Raw genomic sequence first — 25642 nt, 5'->3', positions numbered from 1 at the left:
ATGAGCATGTGAAACCATGTTGGAGAACAATAGTTGCAGCTAAGTAATTTGTTCCTTACTATCCAACAAGGTCTCCAATATGTGCATTATCTTACACAATATTGGGATTGCAGTCCTTTGACTCTATTCCAACATGGCGCTAGTGTTTCCATACAATTATTTTCCATAGATGAAGCCCTGCTATATGTTTTTCAAAATGGCACCAGTAGCCACATAGACGTGAGGCTATAGTATTCGATCACGTGATTCAATTCTAAAAAAAAAAAAAGTTTTCACTTGTTCAATATGACGACCACTATGTGATGCGCGGGTGCTACTTCGTATCGCTGAAAGAGTCTGACTACACAAATAAGATAAGTAATTACCTCTCTAGCAGATTCATTATTATAGAAACGGGCTTCACCTAGTAGTGGAAGATAAAATAATTTTGGTTATTCAGTTTCAGTTCATCCTTCAATCTGATATGATATGGAATTTATAACGATCCTGTACACAATTGTTTCTAGGCGCAACAAGACAAGGAGGGAGAAATAGAGGGAGGACAAAACTACGATTTTTTAAAAACAGTTTTTATTGATTTTAACAACATAAGCAACCAAAATAAACCAAACAATAAACAGCAGTCATAGGTACAATGCACTTATCATATGTCCATCGTCATCTTGATATTCCTCCCTCCCTCCCAAGCCTACTCCACTTCTCCATTCCCTGTTGCATCCACGAAGGGTGTACTCAATTCTGCACCTGTCAATGAATCGTCATCCCCAGAGCCGGTCGAGCCGCCTCAAACAATGTGGCCACTAAGCTCCTCCAGGCCATTAATGACTCTCCCAGGTCCTCCCCTACCCTGTGAACTGCTTCACTCCACACTGCTGTCTCCGCTTCCACCCATTTCTGAAAGTCGCGCCACCATACATCCACCTTTGGTCTAGGACAAAACAACGATCTTACTAGGCCTTGTGTCATTCAGATTGTGCATTTGCAGGGAAGTGGAAGGGGAGCAGTGCCAAAAGGGGGAGGGGGATAGAGGAGTGCAGGTAATCAAAAGGTGCAGCCAGCAGGTGGCGCAGTGCAGGCAATAGAAGTGCAGCCAACGGGTGGCTCATAAGTGCAGAGAGAAGAAACTGTAGGGCTACAGATACAGACCACAAGTGCTGGGGGAGTCAAGAGGCAGTGTGTGGTGCAACTGGACATGCAGGGACTTGGGCCCAAGTTCACAGGGTGGCCAGGTGACCAGTGCATGGATCAGACGAGTCATCAGCAGGGGAGAGGAAGAGTGAAAGCGGTAGTAAAGAGGAAGATCTTGAGTTGCTTTCAGAACCAGAGGTGGTTCTGCTCAAGTTTGAGAGAGGCAGGGAGGCTGTTCCAGAGGGAGGCCCCAGCCGAAGAAAGAGATTTGCCCCCAACTCTCCACTTGGAAAAGCGACTGACCCTCAGAGAGTTGGAGGTGAGCTGAGAGCTCGAAAAGGGAGATATTTATGAAGAGCGAGTTGGAGGTAGTGTGGTCCCAGGCCCCAAAAAGCCTTGTGGATGATGCAGAGGGTCTTGAACTTGATCCTTGCCGCCACTTGGAGCCAGTGAAGAGATTTTAACGCTGGAGAGAACCGATCCCTGGGATTGTCTCCAAGGACAAGTCTTGCAGTCCTGTTCCGGATAAAATGTAGAGGCAGGAAGATTTAGAAAGAGGCTGTTGCAGTAGTCCAGCCTAGAGAGGACCAGAGCTCTGGAGACAGTAAGCTTCTGGGGGAAAGTGAGGAAAGGAAGAATACCTCTCTGGATGTGCAGCTGATAGTTTGACTTCTTAGAGACATCCGATGTGAGGAAAGAAGGTGAGGGTGTAGTCGAAGATGACCCCAAGGTTCTTAGCTTCACAGGTAGGAGCAGGAAGAGGGCCCAGGGTGGGCAGCCAGAGAGAGAGAGAGAGGAAAGAAGGGAGCTGGTGTTCCGATGAGGAGGATCTCAGTCTTACTGGCATTAAGGCAGAGATCATTGGCGGAACACCACTCCTGAATTGTAGAAGACAGTCTGGAATGAGAGAAGGAGTAGAAGTGGCCAGGGGGAGCCTTAAAGAGAGCTGGGTGTCATCCGCATAACATTGAAAGTTGGAGCAGCGAGCAGCAATGCGGTGGGCAAGAGATTCCAGGTATTGGTTGAACAGCCAGGGAGAAAGGTAAGACCTCTGGGGAACACCACAGGTAGAAAGAGATAAAAGAGAGGAAGGACCCCAACTGGACCTGGGAGGGTTGATCAGTGAGAAAGGAGGTAAGCCAGGCCAGGACCTGATCAGTGATACCCAGGTTATCACGGAGGCGAATGAGCAGGATGGCATGGTTGACCTTATCAAAAGCAGAAGAAAGATCGAGGAGAATGAGAACAGAAGGAATGTTAGAATCAAGATTACAATCAATGAAATACTTATGAGACCCAGCCCATCTCTTTTAAGCGTTTACAAAACACTGCAAGCAGAAAATACCTAACGGACCCTGTTTTTACAAGCAGTTAATTGAGTAGATACCTATAAACTTTGCATCTTATTATATTTTTCGTTAACATTATCCCCTATTTGGAGGCGCATTTGCCTTAGTATGCTCTCAATTTGTTACTCTCCAGTCAAGAGGATCTCCCTCTTTGCTTGCATCTGAGGTTCCATCACCCATTGCACACAATCCATATATGTGGCAATTAGTCTTTTTTCATATAGGTACAATTAAGTCTGGTCCACTATAGATTTCAGTTCTATTATAATTTTTTACTTTCAATGTTGGCTCGGAATAAATCAAAGCTACATATGTGAGCAACAAAAGCTACTACATAAACTCTAAACACCGTTTTCATCTAAATCATACTCTCCTTTTTTAAATGCTTTTTTTTATGCTCAAGACAAGAGTTTGTAGACCACACGAGAATATGATCACTGAAGAAGACCCTGTGCGCAAACGGATAATGCACATTTCAAAGTCGAAACATGTCGGACTGTTTTCTCTTTGAATTATATGTTACAAATTGTTTCTAGTTGTTTTCTTTTGGAGGTTTAATTCCCCATAATGATATACATGTGTTCTTATCATTCAGAAAAACAGAGACATTATTAGGTTGTTCGATTCAAGAATATTGTATTACAGTTTTGGACTGTTTCTTTTTGCTCTTCATTGATTGCACGTGATAGAAATGTAAATTAATTAATGAACTTTATCCTTTTCTTTTTTTGTGTCTCAGACGCTGTATTTTCTACTCAATAAAACGTGTTACATTTGACATAGTATATTTGTAAATATCCAAGGAATTGATTGTCTTACATTCTTCTACGTAATCTGAAATAAAACATGTTTACAATGTTTTGAAGAACGTATCACATAACAGTACTTTTTATTCCTTGCATTTTCATTTTCTTTCACAACGGCACCTTATTGGCACATTTTAGAGTCATTCGAATTATGATTTGTTTTCCTTGAAACATAGTAACCCCTTTCTGTACAAAATGTAGAAATGGAGCACTTGCCTGAAAAAAGCAGTAGGCTGCAACAGACCCTGCTGCAAGAAAGGAGTCAGCTGGCATTCTAACTGCAGCTGCAGTCCTAAAACTGCCTAAGCCCCAGGGGAGTGCTAAGCCATGGGACATGGCGTACGAGACAACAGGTCGCACTGCTCTGCGGAGTGCAGTAAATGCAGTAACACTGGCCGCTGCAGGATCCGGTGTGGAGAACCAACGCGAGGGATGCAGTGATTAGGACAACACCGATAGCTGCAGAAGGAGGAAACTGCAGCTCCAGCTGACACTGTCAGCTGGAGTCCCCGCACTGGGGTAACACCACTAACCCTCCGGCGATTACTGAAAGGCCTCCAGGAATGCCCCTGAAGTCCACCACTAACCCAGTATGGTATTATTTTGGTGAAGACCTTGAGTAGGGCCATACAAATCCCACTAGCCCACCAGAGACATTTGGCGCAAGATTTAGCACGCAAGTATGTCTGGATTGCATCACGGTCTGTGTTAAAAATGCAGCAAGGGGCAGGGCTTACATGCCCTTTTAAGCCCTCCCTCAGCCCTTCCTGAGTGACACCCTCGGAGCCAGGTAAGTGAATTGGCCAGGGTAAGCATCCAATCCTTGGCAGGCGGTGGAATTTATGAAAGAGCGTGAGAGAGAGTGCATTAGAGTAATATGTGGGAGGAGTGAGTGCATTAGAGTAAGAGGAAGAGGTGGTTGTGGTAGTTGTGAGGAGAGCAAGTTGGGCATACAGGAAGTGGTAGGGACAGTGGGGATTAGGAGGAGGAGTAGTGGGTTGTTGTGGTAGTGAGAGGTGAAAGCAGAGAAGTGGAGTAGTAGTGATAAGTAGTGATAACGGTAGCAGCGGGACAGCAGCTGTGATGAAGTAGTGGTAGAGAGGCAGGAGCAGAGAGGTAGTGGTGAGAAGGAGAAGGTAACATCAGAAGTAGTAGGCAGTAGTGATGGTAGTGAGTGGTGTAATTAAGCAGTAAGAAGAGGAGCAGGATCGAGGGTTGGAGGTAGGAAGGCAGACTGTGAAAGTCGAGGGACATGTGGTAGGTCAGAAGGAGACAGATTAATAGGTGCCATTTTATAAAGGTTTATTGTAAAATAATAAAGTTAAAATGCCTAACTTTCCCCATCCTAAGGGTTTCCCTACCTAACACAACCAAACTAGGGTGCTCATCTTCAATGGTGAAGTCCACAATTAAAAGTCTGTCCTCTGTCAAAAACTAACCTAGACTGACCCTAACACTGTTACTACACAACCAAAAGACCAGGAGAATTTCTCCCTTCTCCTGGGTTGCTTTTCAGCAAAGTTCTCCTCAATATGGGATCTTCAGATAGCCTTTTGCTATCTCACATAATAAGTCCTTCCGTTCCTTCAAGGGGCTTTTCCAGGTCCTTTTATATTGGTTCCCATGACTCAAATTCGCTTCTGGGCTGTCTTTGACTCTTGACTTAGTCTCTGAATATGGCTCACAGCCCTATATGCCTCACAGCCCTAATCTCTTCTTTAGGATGAACAGGTATATGCTCACAACAACTCTTTCCTTTGGTTATTTAGCTCCTCACTGAAATGAGTAGGTGGAGTCCATATTTGACTCTTGTTCTTCTTATGATGTGGCCTTTCACTGGCACAAATATGATGAGAACCTGAATGATTCTCACTCTTCTTATGATTTTGCCACTCACTGGGATGAGTAGGCTCTCTCCAATTGTTATGTTCGTATTTTCTCTGTACTTGTACATATCCGTCACTCATGCCCTGCGCCCCGGGTCTCTCGTTCTCCCAGTTACCTTTGTTGTACTAGACTGCATCTCTGGCTTGGCCTCAGACTCTTATCGGTCAGGGCGGCTCTTCAATTTACACACTCTACTTCATTGGACACACCTCTGTGTTTGTTTGTGGTATCGTTGGACACACCTCTGTGTCTGTTCGTGGTCTCGGCAAGTAGAGGGTATGGGTTTCTCAGTCCTCTCACGCCTCCACACAATTCTCTTTCCTTTCTTTCGGTTTCCTCCATCTGTAAACAGACCTTCCCGTGTCTGTCTTCGGTGTGCTTCGGTTAAGCACCTTCGGATTTGGGCTTTTCCTCACCCCTTTGTGGATGTCACCCCTGAGACTAACAATCATGGGGCCGACTTCCTCTAGTTGGTTTCCCACTTTGTGCACTGCAGGCACTTCTTCTCTCATGCCGCTTCTTGCCAGGTGAAGCAGCATTCTCTCTGGGTCACCAGTTTCACGTCTCCAGCTGGTTTGTAACTCCAGGTTCACGTTCTGACATTCTCTTGTTCCACTCACTTTTTTTATGCAATGCTGGGGCTTCCCCAGATTCCCAAGATAGTCCTTCCTTTATGTTGAAGTTATACTCCTTTAAGTTTCTTCATCTCGATGAAGGGCTTGAAATTAACATTGGATAAGCAGCAGCTAAAAGCAGCTCCCGAGTATCCAGCATTAACCAGTGACCAGGAGCTACAACTGGGGAACGAGGAGCTAGTACATAGCTTTCTTCAAATCTAGCTTCCACATAAGATAGAAACATTTAATTGTGTCCATTATTCATGACCCCTTATGCTTTAACTGTTGTATAGATGTTTCCTTATGTTTATTTATTGATTGTCCTAAAGTCGCACAGTTAGATTCACATAATGTGCTTGTTCGGCATCAGTTGGCCTAGGGAGCCATAAGTAGCTCCTGGTAGCAAGCTAACCAGGCTTTTCCCAGCTCCCTCCAATTTCGAACCCTGCAGTACTTGACAAAAAGGCATTCCTTATCTCTCCTTTGTTCTTACTCTTCACAGTACCAGGCAGGTACTTTTCTTCTGTCTTACATTATAAAGACCCAGGGCTTTGGTCGTCTGTCAACTGATCGGGTTGGACTGGGTGTTTGAGAAAAATGGCAAGGGAGTTTCTCGTTGGAAAGGGAGCCTTTATTCCCAAGAGGGGAGTCTCTACATGTGAGGTCCCGCTTACCGCCACCCATAGGGGGAATGTTGCATAGCAGGCTGACCTCCCTCGACTCACAGGAAGGGGCTACCACCTTGGGAGAAGTGACAGAATCCCACAATTTGTCAGACAGCAGATGGCGGGAGCAGAATATCTTGGTGCTCAGGGCAGAGACGGGTCAGTTGAGACAGTGTGTACAAGGAGAGCGAGTGGAACAGTGTGAATGAAGGCACCATCCCCAGAACACCCTTAGAGTACTATGCGGGCCAGGTTAGGGACATCCAGAAGATCCTGTGGGAGGCAGGTAGCCATTGGCTTAGGGAACGCACAATTAGTCCCAGTCAGAAACAGACAGACAGGTGGGACTGTTAGACAGAACTAACAGGTGGGGAGAAGGTTAGGGAAGTGATAGAGGGAAAGGGACGACCCTAGCACCAAACATCCCCTAAGAACCAGGTAGGCCCTAAGGACCTTTTTCTTTAGATACTGACATTTGCTTGTTATTGGAAAAGCTAGAATAAACACCCTTGGACTGCCAGATGGTGTCAGAGTGGTTATTTGTGGTAAACACCCCATCACACCGACAATTAAGGATTCCCAAATGTGTGCTGTAGATACATTCGTTTCATTCATGTCCAATTCACAACCGCCAGAAAACACAGGTCGTTCTATGTGAAAAGACTTACAATCTATATATTGGTGATAGAAGCTCTCAATCACAGATTTAATGGGATTTATCCTTTTCTGATTTATCCTTTTCTGATCACATCTCTATCACTTCACGTGCTTCTTGTTATCATCTGTTTAACATTTGCAAATCTTGTCCTTTTCTTATGTTTGATGCCACCAAGCTTTTTTTTTCTTCACTTATTTTTTCACGATTATTCTATTGCTCTGCAACAGTCCTTGTTAGCCTCTGCTATGTCCAAGCCCTGTTATCAGGTGAGGACAAAGGCAGTGAATATGGCAAGGGAAATGTGCACAAGATCACACAGTGAGTAGCTTTGAGTCAAACAACATGCACACAGGAACCAATACACATGTATACTAAAACCCAGGAGTGCAAATAGAGTGTGACAACAACACAAATATATGAAAAGGGATGTGGGGTAAGCACTTAGAAGCTCCTTATGATTACAAGGAAAGTCGGCAAGCTCCTTACCCACAATTGCTGTTACAGGTACTGACAGCGCTAAGCCCACGTACACGGCAAGCAACGACAGGATCTGTGAGCTAACACTCTTGATGGTATTGAATAAGGTAATTTAAAAACAGTACTCACGAAGGCGAGAAATACCACTTGAATGTCAGCAAAGCCCACAAACCCTGTTGATCAAACAGGGACCCAGAAAGGTTATAACAGCAATGTGAGGATAACTAAATACATAAGACTCAACACAAGGGGCAAGTAGGAATAGTGATTACAGAATAGTGAGGAAAACATAGGCATTCGCACAAGAGCTAGCTACAAGAGCACACGACACATAATAATCAGTGGGAAATAAATGCAGAAGTGCAAGGGAGAACCTGGAATGGATTCCAAGAGAAAATAAAGGAACAGGAGCAGAGGAAATGAAATTACAAAGGCAAACCTCCCCCACCCATCCAAGGAAAAAGGCAGGAAGCTAAATCTATAAAGAGGAAAGACTAAAGCATCAAGGTTTACAGCAGCAAAGGGCAAAGTCAAAGACATATAGAACACAGGCAAACTGGGCTGCACCAAAAAGGAAAGCACTGATAAATGCTGCCTGTAAATAGAGGAAGACAGAAAGGGAATCTAGGAAGCAGAAATCACAATTAAGCACATTCAATTCGAAATTCAGGAATAAGGAACAAGAAATAGACACTAGGAACTAGGCACAAAGCTAAGAACCAGGAACAAGGGACCAGTCACAAACAGGAACACTGCATCAATGACCAGCGCTGGACTGAAGCAAACTGAGGCTTTTAAAGCTGCTTAACGAGCACACACTTCAGGTGTACTGCTTGCTGCACCGGCAGCCACAGGTGTTGCCTATCCTCCACACAACCTTGTCCTGCAAGGGTGGAGATGAAGCAGTGGGCTAGGCATTTTGGGAAGCATAGTCATTTGATTAAAGCAGCATGGAATGGATCCGGAGAAGAAGTAGCTTGGAAAATAAGGATTTAGCGCTCCCAGTTCATCACAGCACTGTAGCATAAGGTTCGGAAGGGAAGTCCAGTAGGGAATAAACCCCACATCATGCCCCCAAGTGGTGGGAATTGGAGCGAAGGGAGTGAATCGTGACATTTGTATCTCGCTTAGCCCCTTTAAAGTCTGTTTTCAGTGCTTCTATTCATCTCCTATCCCTTCTTTCTCCTTGTGACTCAATTTCTCTGCCATGTTCTTCTCTTGGCTGGCTTTTGTTTCACTCTCGTCTCAAATTTTACTTTCTTTCTCTTGTCTTTAAATATCTCTATCGCCTTGTGCTTCGCTCTCAGTCTCAATTTCTATTATCTGTTCCTCGTCTCCCCTGTGCCCAATCACAATCTCACTCTTTTAATTTGCTAGCTCCTTCTCACTGGAACGCTCTTCCCCTATCTCTGCCTTCTATTACCTCTTACTCTCTATTTCATTCTATTCTTAAGAACTATCTTCTACACTTAGAACAACTGTGAATACCTTTTTGTAGTTTTTAACCATGCATTTTATTGTACTGTTAAGTATGTTCTCTGTTCAGCGGTTTGGCATAAAGCGATATATAAGTCACAAATAAATACAAAATACAAATAATACCACTCAAGTGGCCATATCCTTAAGCAGGCAGTAATTTCACCCAAAATCTCATATGTTTGCAACTTGTTAAACTGAAATCACATTTATGTTCTCTGTTTTGGGGGCATGAATATGGTCTTACAAATGCAGGAATGTCATCAGCCTCTTGGAATTATTTTGGAATGTATCAGACTTTTCAATATACTCTAATCCCTCAACTTGGCGTGATCATACTCTTTGATTTTACTCTTAATAATTGGTTTCAACGTTCCATTAAACCTGGTCGGCATAGTCAATGGTGAGGGATCATTGGCGTCATAGTCCAAAACATCTGGAGAGCTGAGGTTTGCAGACCCCTAGTTAGCCTCTGCTATGTTCAAGTCCCAAACCTCAGATCTATCAAGGCTGCCTATTATATGATGTTATATTCTGGCCTTTTGAAGCACACCCTGCCCGTCTAGGTCTATGATAAGATAAGCTTTCTTTTCATGATAATTGTTGTATTGCAGTTAGGATGCCAGATGTGTACAAGTCGAACAATGGCTAGTATTTTGCCCTTAAAATAATGAGATTAACTCAAAATTGTGTCTTAATTGAATAGAGGAACATTCTGCCAGATTACATACACGATACCAACAATGGCCCTCAAGTATTTGCAACCAAGATGCATTATTAAATGACCATGGTTCACAGGCATAGAGGAACATTGTCATCACTCTATACCGAGAAGGTTCCAGGAAAGAAGCAGTCGGCTGTAGCCTACATTCCTCTGATGAAACTGTGTGGGAGCTGCAATATTTTGTTCTTGTTTTAATTTTTAATTTTAATTCTCGATTAAGATCCCAGTAACAATTGTTACTTTTGGTAAAGATGTGACATTTCTTTTTTCTGCCACCAAGACTAAAGTATCAATGTTCCGTTTTGCTAATCCTCTGAGGAAACTGCGAATACAGCACCATTTTGAACTATGGTAAATGCTGAAGTTGCCATAAAGCTGTAGAAAGCTTATTACAGGAGTGAAATGATAAAGCAGGGTTGGATTTTAAAAATGCATGTTTCACTGTTTTCTGCACTGCAGAACAGGTCCCCAGGGCAATATGTTTCTTGAAACAAATATAAATCTATTACTCATATAGACACGGGAAAGTTTCTTCAGTGTACATTTGTGCAGAATCGTTGTGCTGCCACAACATGTAAGTCTTTTGGGCCTACCGTGCTGTGAGAGTGACTAAGAACAGCACTGAAACGGTCAAGATGATCATGCATCTATCTAGCCCTAGCCTATAAACAGACTACCTTTAAACAAACTTATCATGTTGAGTAGAATTTCAGTCCCTTGCTCTAGATGAAAATCTGTTTTATTCTATGTGGAAAACAATGATCCCTTTTTATAAAACTGATCTCTTGGCAAACCTTGAAATTTGTTCCATAACCTGGTATCTGTAATATGATGTTTTATTGTTTGGATCTCTCATTTTTTTGTACTTTTATGAAACAGTGTTCATTTTGGTCATGTTCATGATTTCATGTGGAAGTTGAATGTTGCCTGTCATATTGAAGGTGCAGTGAAAAAAGATACTGTTGAAAGTAATCTTTCTAGGAAATTGCACCGTTTCTTCAATGCAGAGAAATACAGAATAAAGTTAGCCAGAGCATGTCCACAAGTTTGTCTACTTGCTTGTACCATAATCAAGGCAGTTGTATTTTTGTTTTCCTACATTTACAAAATGACACAAGGTTTGAAATGGCTGGGTGCAATTTAGCTTCTGCATATAGCCTAGCAGAGCCTGGTTAGTTTGAAACCAACAGCTACCAGACGCTACCTTTGCCTCCCTTGTTTGGCGGGTCACTGATGATTTTTATTAAATGAAGGTGAAAACTCCTATCTTTCCCTATACTAAGGGTGTTCCTTAACTAACAAAACAGTCGGCAGTTGGAGTCCAAATCAAGATCAGTCCATTGTCCAAACTAGCCTATTCTAACCCTACCACTATTAGGACAACAAAAGCACAGGAGAATGACTCCCTTCTCCTGTGAGATGTTTTTTCACAATGTTCAGTTCAATAAAGTATCCTTAGGTAGGTATTGGTAACTACTTTGATCAAATCAAACAGTTCTGATACTGGGCCCTTCAAGGTCTCAACCGTCTCTTTGCTCAATTACTCTTTCTTTCCTTCTTGTTCTCTTGTCTTACTGCAGTTGGGTTTAACCGTTTCCTTCCATAGGACAAGTTTATTCCCTTCTCTTTATTCAGATTTAAAGTGTTTCCTTTATTCAATGCCCACTCTTTATCTTGACTAGGACGAGTTTGAGGGTTTCAGTATTGATTCTCTTGTCCTTCATTCACTCTTAATATTATCTCTCGACTGGGACAAGTATGAGCATTACAGTAATAATTCTCTCTCTATTCCTTTACTCTTGATACTTTATTGTGACTGGGATGAGTAGGCACGTTCCAGTAATGGTTTGCACTCTCTTTGTTTACACTTGATACTTTGGGCCTCATTACGAGTAGGCCGGTAAAAATGGGTCCATTACCGGCATGCCGGTTAGAGCGGGCCTGTGCTCGTATGAACCCGCTAATAGTGGGTGATCATGAGTGAGCGAGCACGCGCAAACCCCCATGCCGGTAATGGAAATACCGGCATGCCGCTAAAGGCCCTCCAACCCCCCGATAGTGGCATCGCGGGACCCGCCGATACCGGCACCGCCTAGGAGCAAACCCTAAATACCGGCCCGGTAATACCACTATGCTAATACCGGGTTCGCAAAACCAGACCGGGAAATAACGTCATCGCACAGGAACTGGAAATGGGCCGGCGGCCATCTTTAAAAACACAATCCATTGCCATCCTCCCTAACCACCAGTCGATAGTCGGAGCGCACAGTGGAAATCCATAGAGAATGTCAAAGGCTACCAGGAAGACCACCCCCCGGCTGCGGAAACAGCGTTACTCAGACGCAGAGCTCACCATGTTAGCGGACACTCTAGCTGCAGATGCAGACACAATACAATCCCACGACAAGAAGCGGGAGGTGCAGCAACAAAAGGGGCAAATCTGGCAGGAGGTAGCCCGCAAGGTATCAGCCGTAGGTACCACCCCACGCAGTGTGAGGGACTGCAGGAAGCGGTGGGATGACCTCCGGTTGAGGGTATGCAATATCATGGCCAGCAATCGGAGGGAGGCCATGGCCACAGGCGGGGGAGCCCATCCCCCTGCCAAATTGATGCTCTGGGAGGAGACAGCTAGCAGATTCATCAGTCCTGAGTCCATCGAGGGATTATGCGAGATGGAGACGGGTGCGGCATCAACCGCGGAAGGAGATGAGTGACCCTGCAGATGAAGTGGTAGAGAGTCTAGGCAAGGCAATGCATGTCCCAACACCCGCATGACCATATCCAAGTCCAGATGGCGGGCCAAACACTGCCACGCTGAAATGCTTGCAGAGTGCCAATCCCATAACCAACACACAGCCAACACACCTGGACCTTGCCCATGTGATACATCACACAAACCCAAAATCAACGGCATGCCACCTGCCATGCAGTGAATGCTAACATGCCCCCTCTGAATACCCTGCGTGGCACACCTTTAAGACATGAATGCATGATCAAATGAATAATGAACAGCACCATCTTATGCCTCTGCCATGTCACACCATCACTGATGCCCTGCATCTCTTCTACCCCCCCCCAGGCACTGATGAGGAAGAAGCAACCCAGGAGACAACCACAAGGGCATCCACCTCACACCCTAAGAAGAGGGCAACCACCACCACCACCTCCGCTGGAGGCAAGCAGGCCACACCCACACCTGTCCAAAGGGAGTCCCTGGAAGCACCCACCTCCACTGGGGAAGAACTTGATGCGAGTGTGGAGCCTGAGGGAGACACCGAAGTGACATGCCCGGCCACCCCGAGCCCCTTGCCCACCCCCTCGCCCCAACACCTGCAGTCACACACCTGCAGTGAAGCTGATCCCTGCCTCTGTGACTGTGACCTAGCCACCTCTGATGAGTACAGTCCCGAAAATGCCATCCACGTGACTGCACAACCCACCACTCCAGCCCCCTCCAGAACCCTGGAGACACGATTGTCGATGGTGGAGGACCAACAGGAGGCCATGTTAGACCTACGCCGCCAGTACATAGCGGACGGGGAGGAAACCAGGTGGGGTATTGCCACAGCAATTGCGGGGACCACAGCGGCCATCGAAGCCAACACAGCCGCTGTCAATGCATCGGCTCGGCCAATGAGGGACTGCCTGGGGTGGTGACACAGGTGCTGACTTCAATGCTGCTTCATATGCAGCGGCCATGGCTTGCAGGAGGTGTGGAACCTGCCAGCGACTCACCTGCTACCTCCACACCAGCTTCATCTGTCCCCACCAGCCCAGTGCGCCACACACGTAGGAGTGCAAGGCACACTGAAATGCCGCCTCTGGACAGGAAGAAGTCCCGGAAGTAGTGTGGGGGGGATAATGGTAGTGGGACACAAGGTTGGGAGTGAAGGGGGGCATCTTGTGGAGTCTATTGGGGGTGTTGGTGTTTGTTGGGGGGTCTGGGAGTTTGTTGGGGGTACTGGGAGTTTGTTGGGGGGACTGGGAGTTTGTTGGGGGGTCTAGGAGGGGGTAGTGGGCACATGTTTGCTGTTGTAAATAATACACACGTTGTGATTAGAAAAATCCATGACTGGACATTATTTTCGTGTGCATCCATTTAATGTGTTACGGTGTCCAGTGCCCAACTCCCAACATTCCCTGTGTGCATGTCCACATTGGCCCAGTGTCTGACTGACACATGTATTTCATAGTCCCTGTGTTTCAGAGGTATTTGTGAATTCGTGCTTGGCGTACAGCATGGCCATCCCATGCATCAAGTACTGGCATGGGGGCTACTTCACCTCCGTCTCCATCCTCATCATCCTCACTCGGGCCATGCATGTCAATGTCGGGTGGCAGTGGTACATTTCTCCGGACGCACATGTTGTGCAGCATGTAACGCTCACCTGATTCCCACGGAGGCGCTGATCCCGGCTGGGCTGCTATCGTTTCTTCAATTGAGAAGCGTAGAGCTCGGACGACTCTCAGGACTGGGCTTCCTCTTATCGAATGTCTGACTTGCAGAGTAAGTTTTCTGCAGGTGGAAGAAAAAGGGTTAATCACCGTTTGATGGGATTCCTTCTCCCACCAATCGCCAGTTTCTCCCACAGCCTAGCTTTCTACTTGTCTCGGCGAGCTCTCACCTTAGGCGTATAAATGCCGAGCTCTCCATCCTGCGTCTGGTGCAGGGGTGCGTGGATTCCAGTTACGTCACTGGATGAGTTCAGTGTTGAGGCTCAAGTCTTTTGCGGCCTTAGTTGTGGCACTGGTGCTGGGATGCCGAAGAGCGATGCCGCCGTTACTGCACGAGCGGATGCCTGTAAGTATACTGTAGTCTTTAGGCTTTAAAAGATGGGCACCTCAATGATGTCCCTTTTCCTTTGTTTAAGGCCTCGGGATACTGTGGGCGTAGTTTTCCGTTGCCGCTGCACGTGCCGATGCATGTAAGTATAATGTTCGTTGGCCGCTTTTAATGGCACCTCTAATAATGTCCTTTTTCTAGTTTTCAGGTGCCGGGATGCTGTTGGCTTTATATCCGTTGCCACTGCACGTGCCGATGCACGTAAGTATAATGATCGTTGGCCGCTTTTAATGGCACCTCTAATAATGTCCTTTTTCTAGTTTTCAGGTGCCGGGATGCTGCGGTTGATGCGGCCGCTTCTGCGCGTGCAAAAACTGGTAAGTTAAGATGAATGCGACTGCCTTCACCCGAACCCCTTTTTAATTATGTCCTTTGCCTTTCAGGTGCAGAGAAGCTGCCGAAGAGAAGGCCGCGGTTAGCTCCGTTGCAATCACGGATGGATCAGGTAAGCGGGCGCGGCTGCGAGCGAGTTGCACTTTTCTAACCTTATGTTTATTCTTTGCAGGTTTTGCCGGTGACTGGATTCCGGGATCTGGTAAGTATTGTTCTGTGTCTTTCTTCATCCACAGGTTGCTGCGCGGAAGCTGAAGATGACTCTGGACCTGGCATGCAGGAGCCGACTCGGTGAGCGTCCTGCTGCTGCTGCAGAATAACGCGAAGCACGTGTTTCCCATCGGGCGTGGTTTAAATAGCAGAGAAGTGCTTCCAGTGTGTGTTCTTCCACCGGTTCCACCCAGGTAAGAAAAGAGTTCCTGAATGGAGGGAATAGTTCCTCCCAGCCCTGATGGCTGGGGACTTCAACCAGACTGGATTGTTCTGGGTAAATATGCAGCATGGTCTGCCTCAGGTAAGCCCACCCAAGCATTATTACACTGTTTATCAATATGAGCCCGGCGCCTATGGCGCCGGGACTGAAACCCTTCATGAGCCTGGCGCCAAAGGCGCCAGGACACGGTCCAAAGGGCCCCTGTAGGGGTCTGCTGGGTCCGGAGTAGTGGAAGACGGGTCTGCTTCCGAGGGCGCTGGGCCAGTCCTGGCCCCTCGGGACAGCACCCCCCCTCAAGGCTCCTCCCAAACTTGTCCTCCCCGGGGGGTTTGGTTTATCGGGAAAGGTTTGGTGAAATTTCTGGACTAGACGAGGAGCATGGACGTGGTCATAGGGTTCCCATGACCTTTTCTGAGGTCCGTAGCCTTTCCAGTCAATTAGGTAGAATAGCTTCGATCTGATTATTTTAGAGTCCAAAATGTCTTTTACTTCAAATTCGGGCTCCCCATTCACTTGAATGGGCTCTGGAGGATTGGTCAATCTGGTAACAGGTTGCATGGGTTTCAAAAGAGATACGTGAAATAAAGGATGTATTCGCATATGGGTTGGCAATTCTAATTTGACGGCCACTGGATTAATTATGGCCGTAATTGTATATGGTCCCAGGTATTTGGGGTTGAAGGTGCGAGGCCCTTTAAGCGATAAATGTTTGGTGGACAGCCAGACTTGATCCCCAACCTGGTATTGAGGGGCATTGCTTCGGTGTTGATATGCTCCTTTTTTGTACCTCTCTTTAGCTTGTTGTAGATGTGCAGTCGCTTCCTTAAAAGCTTGGGTAATAACGGTGTGCAATTGATCCACGGTGGGTGCTCCAAGATCTTGAGGTGGATCAAGGTTGGAGGTTCGAGGATGTAGAAGGGACTCTTCCCGGTACCCGAATGAACTGAATTGTTGTAAGCATATTCAGCTATCCAAAGGATGTCCTTCCAGTTACTCTCCGACTGTTGTAGCATGCATCGTAAATATTGCTCGAGAGTCTGGTTTGTTCTCTCGGTTTGCCCGTCGGTCTGGGGATGATGGCTGGTCGAAAGTCTTACATCGATTTGAGCTAATCGACAACAGCTACGCCAAAAGTGGGAAATAAACTGGCTCACCCTATCTGAGATTAGTACTGAAGGGAAGCCGTGGAGCCGGACGATGTTTTCAAGAAATACTTTGGCTAGGACTGATGCTGAAGGTAAGCCTTTTAGCGGAATGAAGTGGGTCATTTTAGAAAACAGGTCCACAATAACAAGAATGGTGTTGTACCCGGAACAGGAGGGTAAGTCTGTGATGAAGTCCATGGAAAGGGTATGCCAGGGACACGGTGGGATGTCTAATGGTTGCAGAAGACCAGCCGGCCTCTTCTTCTGACCCTTGTTTTGAGCGCACACACCGCAGGACATCACGAATTCCTTTATGTCTTTTCTCCACGAAGGCCACCAGAAGTGTCTCTTCACCTTTTCTGTGGTTTTGGCAATGCCAGGGTGACCCTCAATTAATGAATCATGATAGCAGGAGATTACCTGTCTTTGTAAATTGGCGTGTGGTAGGAACAATCGTCCTTGGAAATAAGGCAAGTCATTGCTTACGGTGAAATCTTTTCCTTTTTGTAACCAGTTGAGTAAGTCTGGTGAGGCTACAAGTTGTTTAATTTTTTCTTCAATATCCTCAATGGATTGTGAAGAAATCAGACCCACGATCCTTTGTTCAGGAATTATTGGTACAGGTTCTGGATTGGCAACGTTATCTCCCATTCCAATTCGGGAAAGAGCATCCGCTTTGCCGTTCTTGTTGCCGGGGCGATAAGTGATCACGAAGTCAAATTCAGCAAAGAATAGAGCCCAGCGAAGCTGTCTGGAGGATTGAGCCTTGGCGGTTTTCAGATACTGCAGATTTCAATGATCGGTGATCACTGTGACGGTGTGTCTGGCCCCGAGGAGATAATGCCGCCATGCCTTAAAGGCTGATTTAATCGCTAGAAGCTCTTTGTCTGTGATGGTGTAGTTGATCTCAGGCGCCGAGAACCTCCGAGACCAGAATGCCACAGGATGCAGTTGGTTAGTCTCTGGATCTCTTTGTGATAGGACTGCTCCCATTGCTAAGCTGGAGGCGTCGGTTTCAACGATGTAAGGGAGGTCCGGGCGTGGGTGTTTCAGTATTGGCGCCGAGGTGAATTTAGCCTTTAGCTCTTGGAAGGCTTGTTCTGCTTCTGCGGACCATTCAAAGCGTTTATTTTTTCTTAAGAGGGCGGTGATGGGTTGTACCACTCGTGAAAACTCTGGAATAAATCTACGGTAAAAATTGGCAAAGCCTAGCATGCTTTGAACGCCTTTCACGGAAGCAGGAGACGGCCATTTGAGGATAGCGTCTACTTTTCTCGAGTCCATGTGGACTCCTTTGGGTGTCAGAATAAATCCCAAAAATTCGACCTCAGTGACATGAAAAACACATTTTTCGAGCTTGGCAAAAAGTTTATGTTGGCGAAGTTTTTCAAGGACCGCCCTAACATGATTTCGATGGTCAGCTTCTGAAGATGAGTACACAAGAATGTCATCTATGTAGACGACAACGCAGACATCAATGAGCTCTCTGAGGACATCATTCATAAAATATTGGAAGGCGGCCGGTGCATTGCATAGTCCAAAGGGCATCACTTGGTATTCAAATAGCCCATACTTAGTGCGAAAGGCCGTCTTCCATTCATCTCCTTCCTTGACCCGTACCAAGTGATAAGCTCCCCGGAGATCAAGCTTAGTATAAATACCGGCGTTTTTTACCTGGTCAAGGAGTTCTGGGATCAGAGGTAAGGGGTACCAGTTTTTTACTGTCATCTGGTTCAGAGCACGATAATCTATACAGGTTCTGAGGTCACCTTCTTTTTTTGGTACGAAGAACAGAGCCGAGGATGCAGGGGACTTCGACGGACGCATAAAGCCATTGGCCAGGTACTGGTCTAAATACTGTCGCAGATGAAGGTTCTCAGGCTCGGTAAGGGCGTAAATCCTACTGCAAGGGGGAGTTGAACCGGGTAGCAAATCTATCTGAAAATCGTATGATCTGTGGGGTGGCAAGGTGTTAGCCTGTTCAACATCTTGGAACTCTCGATACTCTAGAGGTAATTGTGGACCGTCAGCCGTTACTGACGCTAGGCCAATGTTGGGTCGTGGATAACAAGTTGGTGTGCACTCTGGGAACTTTATCGTCTTTGCTCGCCAATCAATCTGAGGATTGTGTTTCTCCAACCAAGGAATCCCTAGAATTACTTGGAATTGAGGAGCCTTGATCACGTCGAACACAATTACCTCCTGATGCCCGTCTTGGCCTAGTATCGTCACTTCAGTAGTGGTATGGGTCACTGGTCCGGAGGCGATTTCCGTCCCATCCACTGTGGTAATGACGTCTTTAACCACCTTTGGACAAAGAGGTAAGTTCATCCTGGAAGCCAATTCGCGGTCCACATAATTTCCAACTGCTCCGCTATCAATGTATGCCTTAATTGCATGCAAACGATCCGGTTGCTCTGGGTTTACGAGGACCATTGGCATTATGAAGTGCGAGGTCAAAGAACTGGTTTTTCCTCTTGGCAAGCGGACCTCTACACTTGTCGGGCGAGGTCGTTTCCCGGCTCAGGCTTTTCAGAACTCTTATCAGAAGCTCCCACTGTCTTATTAGGTGGTTTCACCTGCAATCTCGAAGAAAATGTCCTGAATTTCCACAATAGAGACATAGTTGCATTTGTCGTCTCCTGTCGTGTTCTTTCTGGGTTAGGGGACCCCTTTACAACCCCAATTTGCATAGGTTCGACGGCTTCAACTCCTTTGGTGTGACTTTGAGGCTTAGGGAACACTCGTGTTTCAAACCTGGATCGATCCGCCTTTCTGTTTTGTAGTCTGTGATCCAATTGGACCACCAAACCAATGTACTCTGAACAATCCTGAGGAGGATTCACTACCTGGGCAAGGATGTCTTTGAGTTTGCCACGCAAACCCCTGTGAAAAAGCGTGATTCTTTTGTCCTCAGGCCATCTGGTTTCCACGATTAGCCTATTGAATGATGCAATGTAGGCCAAAAGATCTTGATTGCCCTGTCGTAGGGAAAGGAGTTCATTGTCCAGGGCCTGCCCCTAGGAATGCCTTGCAAAAAGTCTTTCCATATTTGCCTGGAAGGTCGGGAAATCACAAAGGATCTGGTCATCCTGTGTAACCAGAGGGATCGACCAATCAGCGGCACTGCCGCTAAGATACGAAAGCACAAAGGCTACCTTAGTCTGGTCAGTCGGAAAGGCTGCAGGTCTACAAAGAAAGTGCAATCGGCATTGATTTATAAACACCGCAAACCTTTTAGGGTCACCAGAGAAGCGTTCAGGCGGTGCCAATGGCACATTTCCGGGTAGGTTGATTTGAACAGGATTGGCTGAAGCCGCTGGGATATAGCTCCCTCCTGAATTAGGTAGCGGGGTTTGTCCCGCTTGTGTCTGTGATAACTGTCTGGCGAGATCATCAGTTCGTTCTTTTGATATTATCAATTCCCTCCTAAGGGCATTTGTTTCCTGGCGGGCAGCATGAACTTCAGCTCTTAATTCCCCTAATAACTGGGCCAGTTGGTCTGTGTCGGAAGTTTCCATAGCGCCTGGGTAGGAGGTTATTGGTGGGCTTCGCGTTCTGTAACGCTCACCTGATTCCCACGGAGGCGCTGATCCCGGCTGGGCTGCTATCGTTTCTTCAATTGAGAAGCGTAGAGCTCGGACGACTCTCAGGACTGGGCTTCCTCTTATCGAATGTCTGACTTGCAGGGTAAGTTTTCTGCAGGTGGAAGGAAAAGGGTTAATCACCGTTTGATGGGATTCCTTCTCCCACCAATCGCCAGTTTCTCCCACAGCCTAGCTTTCTACTTGTCTCGGCGAGCTCTCACCTTAGGCGTATAAATGCTGAGCTCTCCATCCTGCGTCTGGTGCAGGGGTGCGTGGATTCCAGTTACATCACTGGATGAGTTCAGTGTTGAGGCTCAAGTCTTTTGCGGCCTTAGTTGTGGCACTGGTGCTGGGATGCCGAAGAGCGATGCCGCCGTTACTGCACGAGCGGATGCCTGTAAGTATACTGTAGTCTTTAGGCTTTAAAAGATGGGCACCTCAATAATGTCCCTTTTCCTTTGTTTCAGGCCTCGGGATGCTGTGGGCGTAGTTTTCCGTTGTCGCTGCACGTGCCGATGCACGTAAGTATAATGTTCGTTGGCCGCTTTTAATGGCACCTCTAATAATGTCCTTTTTCTAGTTTTCAGGTGCCGGGATGCTGCGGGCTTTATATCCGTTGCCACTGCACGTGCCGATGCACGTAAGTATAATGATCGTTGGCCGCTTTTAATGGCACCTCTAATAATGTCCCTTTTCTAGTTTTCAGGTGCCGGGATGCTGCGGTTGATGCGGCCGCTTCTGCGCGTGCAAAAACTGGTAAGTTAAGATGAATGCGACTGCCTTCAGCCGAACCCCTTTTTAATTATGTCCTTTGCCTTTCAGGTGCAGAGAAGCTGCCGAAGAGAAGGCCGCGGTTTGCTCTGTTGCAATCACGGATGGATCAGGTAAGCGGGCGCGGCTGCGAGCGAGTTGCACTTTTCTAACCTTATGTTTATTCTTTGCAGGTTTTGCCGGTGACTGGATTCCCGGATCTGGTAAGTATTGTTCTGTGTCTTTCTTCATCCACAGGTTGCTGCGCGGAAGCTGAAGATGACTCTGGACCTGGAATGCAGGAGCCGACTCGGTGAGCGTCCCGCTGCTGCTGCAGAATAACGCGAAGCACGTGTTTTCCATCGGGCGTGGTTTAAATAGCAGAGAAGTGCTTCCAGTGTGTGTTCTTCCACCGGTTCCACCCAGGTAAGAAAAGAGTTCCTGAATGGAGGGAATAGTTCCTCCCAGCCCTGATGGCTGGGGACTTCAACCAGACTGGATTGTTCTGGGTAAATATGCAGCATGGTCTGCCTCAGGTAAGTCCACCCAAGCATTATTACACTGTTTATCAATATGAGCCCGGCGTCTGTGGCGCCGGGACTGAAACCCTTCATGAGCCTGGCGCCAAAGGCGCCATGACACGGTCCAAAGGGCCCCTGTAGGGGTCTGCTGGGTCCGGAGTAGTGGAAGACGAGGGCGCTGGGCCAGTCCTGGCCCCTCGGGAGTAGCGCCCATGACACAGCATGACACAGGCCATGGTGATCTTTCCCACCTTCTCAGGCCTATATAGGAGTGCCCCACCAGACCTGCTGAGGCAGCGGAACCACGCCTTCAACAGGCCAAAGGTCTGCTCATTCACAACACGGGTACGGGTGTGCACACGATTGTACTCCTCCTCATGGCTGTTCTGCGGGTTCCGCACAGGGGTGAATAGCCACGGCCTCAAGGGATATCCTCCATCACCTGCAAGCAGATACAAATAGGTGTGTGTCACTCTGAACTGCCACCTTCAGGGAGCACAGTCATGGCGGCAGCTATTTGGTGTGGGCATGCACATGTCTCTGTACGCATGCATAAATGTTACCTAGGTGCAATCTATACTGTCATGAGGTGTGGTAGTCTGGATGGCGTTCAATAGATGATGCAGGGTGTAATCATGCATGCTGAGGCAGATGTGCTGTGGTAGTGCAACAATGTTTAGCCTCCAATTCATGCTGTTCATTCTTTACTATGCATGGTCGCACTGACCACATTGCCACAGTTGCCTTCCTGTTCATTCATGCATTGCTTGCCATCACCATGGTGGCCTGGTTGTGCCTCTTACTTGTCATCTATATGCATTGTTTGTGATATGTGGCCCAGTGATGTGTCATGTACCGTTTGACTGGTTCAGGTCACGAGTGTTTAGCTCTGCATGTATTCTCCAATCACCAGCTATTGCCACCCAGGTGCAGTATCCCCCCCTTTCCCACCAAGGTGCAGTATGCCCCCCCTTTCCCACCCAGGTGCAGTATTCCCCCCTTTCCCACCCAGATGCAATATGTCCCCCTCCCTTATGCATCCCCACACATCAGTACCCCAAAGCACTGCCATGGGACAGTTGTGCAACTCACCAAGCAGCCAGGCACATGGCCCAGCATGTCGCTCCATGTGACGGGGTAGCGTAGAGTTACGCAGTACCATGGCATCATGTGTTGATCCGGGAAATCGGGCAGAGTAATGTGTGATGATCCTGCTGGAGTCACATACCATTTGCACATTGATGGAGTGGTATTGCTTGCGATTGCGGTACACCGCCTCTATGGGATGGGGGACTACCAATTCCACATGGGTGCAGTCGAGTGCACCGACACAATTGGGCATGCCTTGCCAGTGCATGGAAGCCAACTTTGGTGTTGGCTATCTCCTGGGCAGTCCGTGGTAGGGATATGTGGCTGCTTGCGTGCTTCAGGAGGGCATCCAGCACTTGGTTCAACATGCGTGAAAATAGTGGCTGTGAAATGCCATGCAGCTGGCCCACTGTGTGTTGGTAGGTGCCTGTGGCCAGGAAGTGTAGCACAGACACCACCTTTAGTAGCGGGGGGGGTGGCAGTGCGTATTTCAATGAGGCTGGCAATGTCATTTTGTATCATTTCCACTATGGTGGTGATGGTGTCACGGTCCAACCGGTACAGGGTGTGGATCTGCTCAGGGGTTAGGTTAAAAGGGCTGGGTCTGGTGGGAGGGATTGGTGGTTGCCTACGAGGCACTGCTGCCTGCGCTGGTGGTAATTGCTGGGCCTGTCTCACCCTCCTTCTCCTCCTGCGTCTCATCTGTTCTGCCTGTTGTTGCTGCTGTAGTTGTTGTTGTTGTTGTTGCTGTTGTTGCTGTAGTTGTAGCAGTATGGGCATGTCCTCCAGCGCCATGATTGCAACAGCTAGTGGTAGCATTTTTGTGTTGGAAGGGGTGTGGTGTGTGGGTGTGCTCATTTTATACTGGGCCAGCCTCCTTTGACTCCACCTGTGAGGATTGTGTGCACCTGTGGCAGTTGCCTTGTATCCTGATTGCTGTTTGCGGGTGGTCCGTGATGCCTGTGTGGCCGGCATCGTGCAGCCCGTGATTACTGGCTTCGCGATGCCGGTATTTGCATGTCCGTGTGGGTTAGGATTTCCCCCTATTACCGGCATGCCGGTATTTGCTTCCCGAAGGGGCGCGTGTACGCGCCTATGCCGCTATTAGCGCCGCCATTATTTAGGGTGCCGCCGGATTTGCGGGTCGGAATACACCGGAGCAGTAAACGATGCCGGTATTACCATACCAGCATCGTTTTTGCCTTACCGCCAACCTTGTAATGAGGCCCTTTATCTCGATTGGGACGAGTATGAGCCTTCCAGAAATGATCTTCGGTCATGCTCCCGGGTCTCCCGCTCTCACGTTACCTATATTGTTCAGGGATACCATCACCAGGGTTTCTAACCAGCTGCAACCCTCTCCTTTGCTTGTCAGGTCGGCTTCTCGATTCGTTGGTACTGTCACATACAGTTTCTCTGTTCTTTTTTCAGTTGTTTCGCTCCGTGATACCGTAATGGAAGAACCTTGGATTTGAAGGGCCTACGCGGGTTCGAGGTAGATGACTGGTGAATCGAGAAGAACAGGGACTGTGTTGTACAGGGATTTGGATCTAGTAATCTGCTACTTTTTAAAAGTAAATGTCAATCAAGATGCACTTGCTTCTAAAATTGTCGTGCTGCAAAATAAAATAAGCAATAAAAGACTGTTATTGGCAAACAAAAATGCTCTAACCAGCATCCCCCCACTGAGGCCCTTTATCTCGATTGGGACGAGTATGAGCCTTCCAGAAATGATCTTCGGTCATGCTCCCGGGTCTCCCGCTCTCCCGTTACCTATATTGTTCAGGGATACCATCACCAGGGTTTCTAACCAGCTGCAACCCTCTCCTTTGCTTGTCAGGTCGGCTTCTCGATTCGTTGGTACTGTCACATACAGTTTCTCTGTTCTTTTTTCAGTTGTTTCGCTCCGTGATACCGTAATGGAAGTGGTATCAGCATTGTTCACGGACCTCCAGGTCCACCACGACTTGCTTGCGGGCATGCCTCCACTTATCTCTCGCTCAGGCTTAGGATGCCTTGCATCCACCTTGGTCTCTCGCGTCTATTCTCCTTTCCAACTCTGCGCGTCCTAGTTTCCTTCAGCATACTCCTGCCAGCTGATTCGAAACTCGTGGGTTCTCGCTCTCTCAAGGTCTCTGCCTCCAAGTTTTATGACGCTGTTGTGGGACTTCCCTTGCATAGTGTCAAAGTCTTTCTTCTCTGTTTGATTCATACTCTGTATTCTTCCAGTGGTTTTCTTTTTCTCAGTACCATATAAGTGTTCCTTCACAGGTACAATCAAGAGTGTGTGGCTGAAAATAACAGATTCTGGTTCCTTCTTCATATCTTCTTTCACTAAATGTTTAGAAGGTGGGTTAGTAATATGTTGATTAGGGAGTTCCTCATAAGAACAGGAGTCTTTGTCCCCAGAAGGGGAGTCTCTCCCAGTGAAGCCCGCTTGCCTCTACCCCTATGAAGGGTATTGCAGCGCGGGCTCATCTCCCTAGCCCCACAGAGAAAGGCTTGCTTCTGGGGAGAAGTTGTGGACTGCCACGATTCGCCACACTAGGCAAAGTCGTGCCTTACAGTCATTAAATTTGAGATTGTTAATAAAGTCAAATTCAGACAAATCTAGTACATAATTAAGCATAATCATATATAATGGGCCACGCAGGAATGTATTGTGTAGACCTAAAACTGAAAGCAATCAACTATTCTCTATATTTAATACAGTTTTGTCTGGCTGCCTTTTTAAAAAGCCTATCAATATATATTTGGGGAGTGTTGATGTGTGTTACTTGCTTCATTTTCAGGCCTTTGGGGCGTAGTAAATAATGCTGGAATCACAACATTTGGAGCTGTGGAGTTTACAAGTTTAGACAAGTATAAGGAGGTGGCTGAAGTAAATCTATGGGGAACTGTGAGAGTAACAAAAGCTTTCCTGCCTCTTATTCGAAGAGCTAAAGGTATGTATATTATATTTATCAAGTGCCATTATCAAAGAAAAGGATATCAATATAGTGCTTGGTATTGTATGCTTAACAAAAAGGAACATTGTCAAGATACAGAGATTACAACTTGCTTAAAAAATGCACTATAGAGAAAACATATGTACAAGATCCCTAACTGCTACACTGATGACGGGTTAAGTTGTTATACGTTATGTTTTTTTTTT

At 47.0% G+C, this 25642-nt stretch overlaps 1 protein-coding gene across 1 annotated transcript in view; it reads left to right on the top strand.

The window, feature by feature from the left end:
* Positions 1 to 25642, top strand: part of LOC138491825 (D-beta-hydroxybutyrate dehydrogenase, mitochondrial-like) — a 263457-nt gene that overhangs the window by 206427 nt on the left and 31388 nt on the right. Inside the window, exon 4 of the mRNA XM_069618587.1 lies at positions 25281 to 25433. Within this exon, the coding sequence (XP_069474688.1) occupies positions 25281 to 25433 (153 nt within the window). The remainder of the gene's footprint in view (positions 1 to 25280; positions 25434 to 25642) is intronic.

The sequence above is a fragment of the Ambystoma mexicanum genome, chromosome 10 (assembly GCF_040938575.1).
Source record: "Ambystoma mexicanum isolate Mex_15411 chromosome 10, UKY_AmexF1_1, whole genome shotgun sequence".
Lineage (NCBI taxonomy): Eukaryota > Metazoa > Chordata > Amphibia > Caudata > Ambystomatidae > Ambystoma > Ambystoma mexicanum.
Note: the sequence above shows the minus strand (reverse complement) of the source record. Positions and strands in the feature narration are given on the sequence as shown.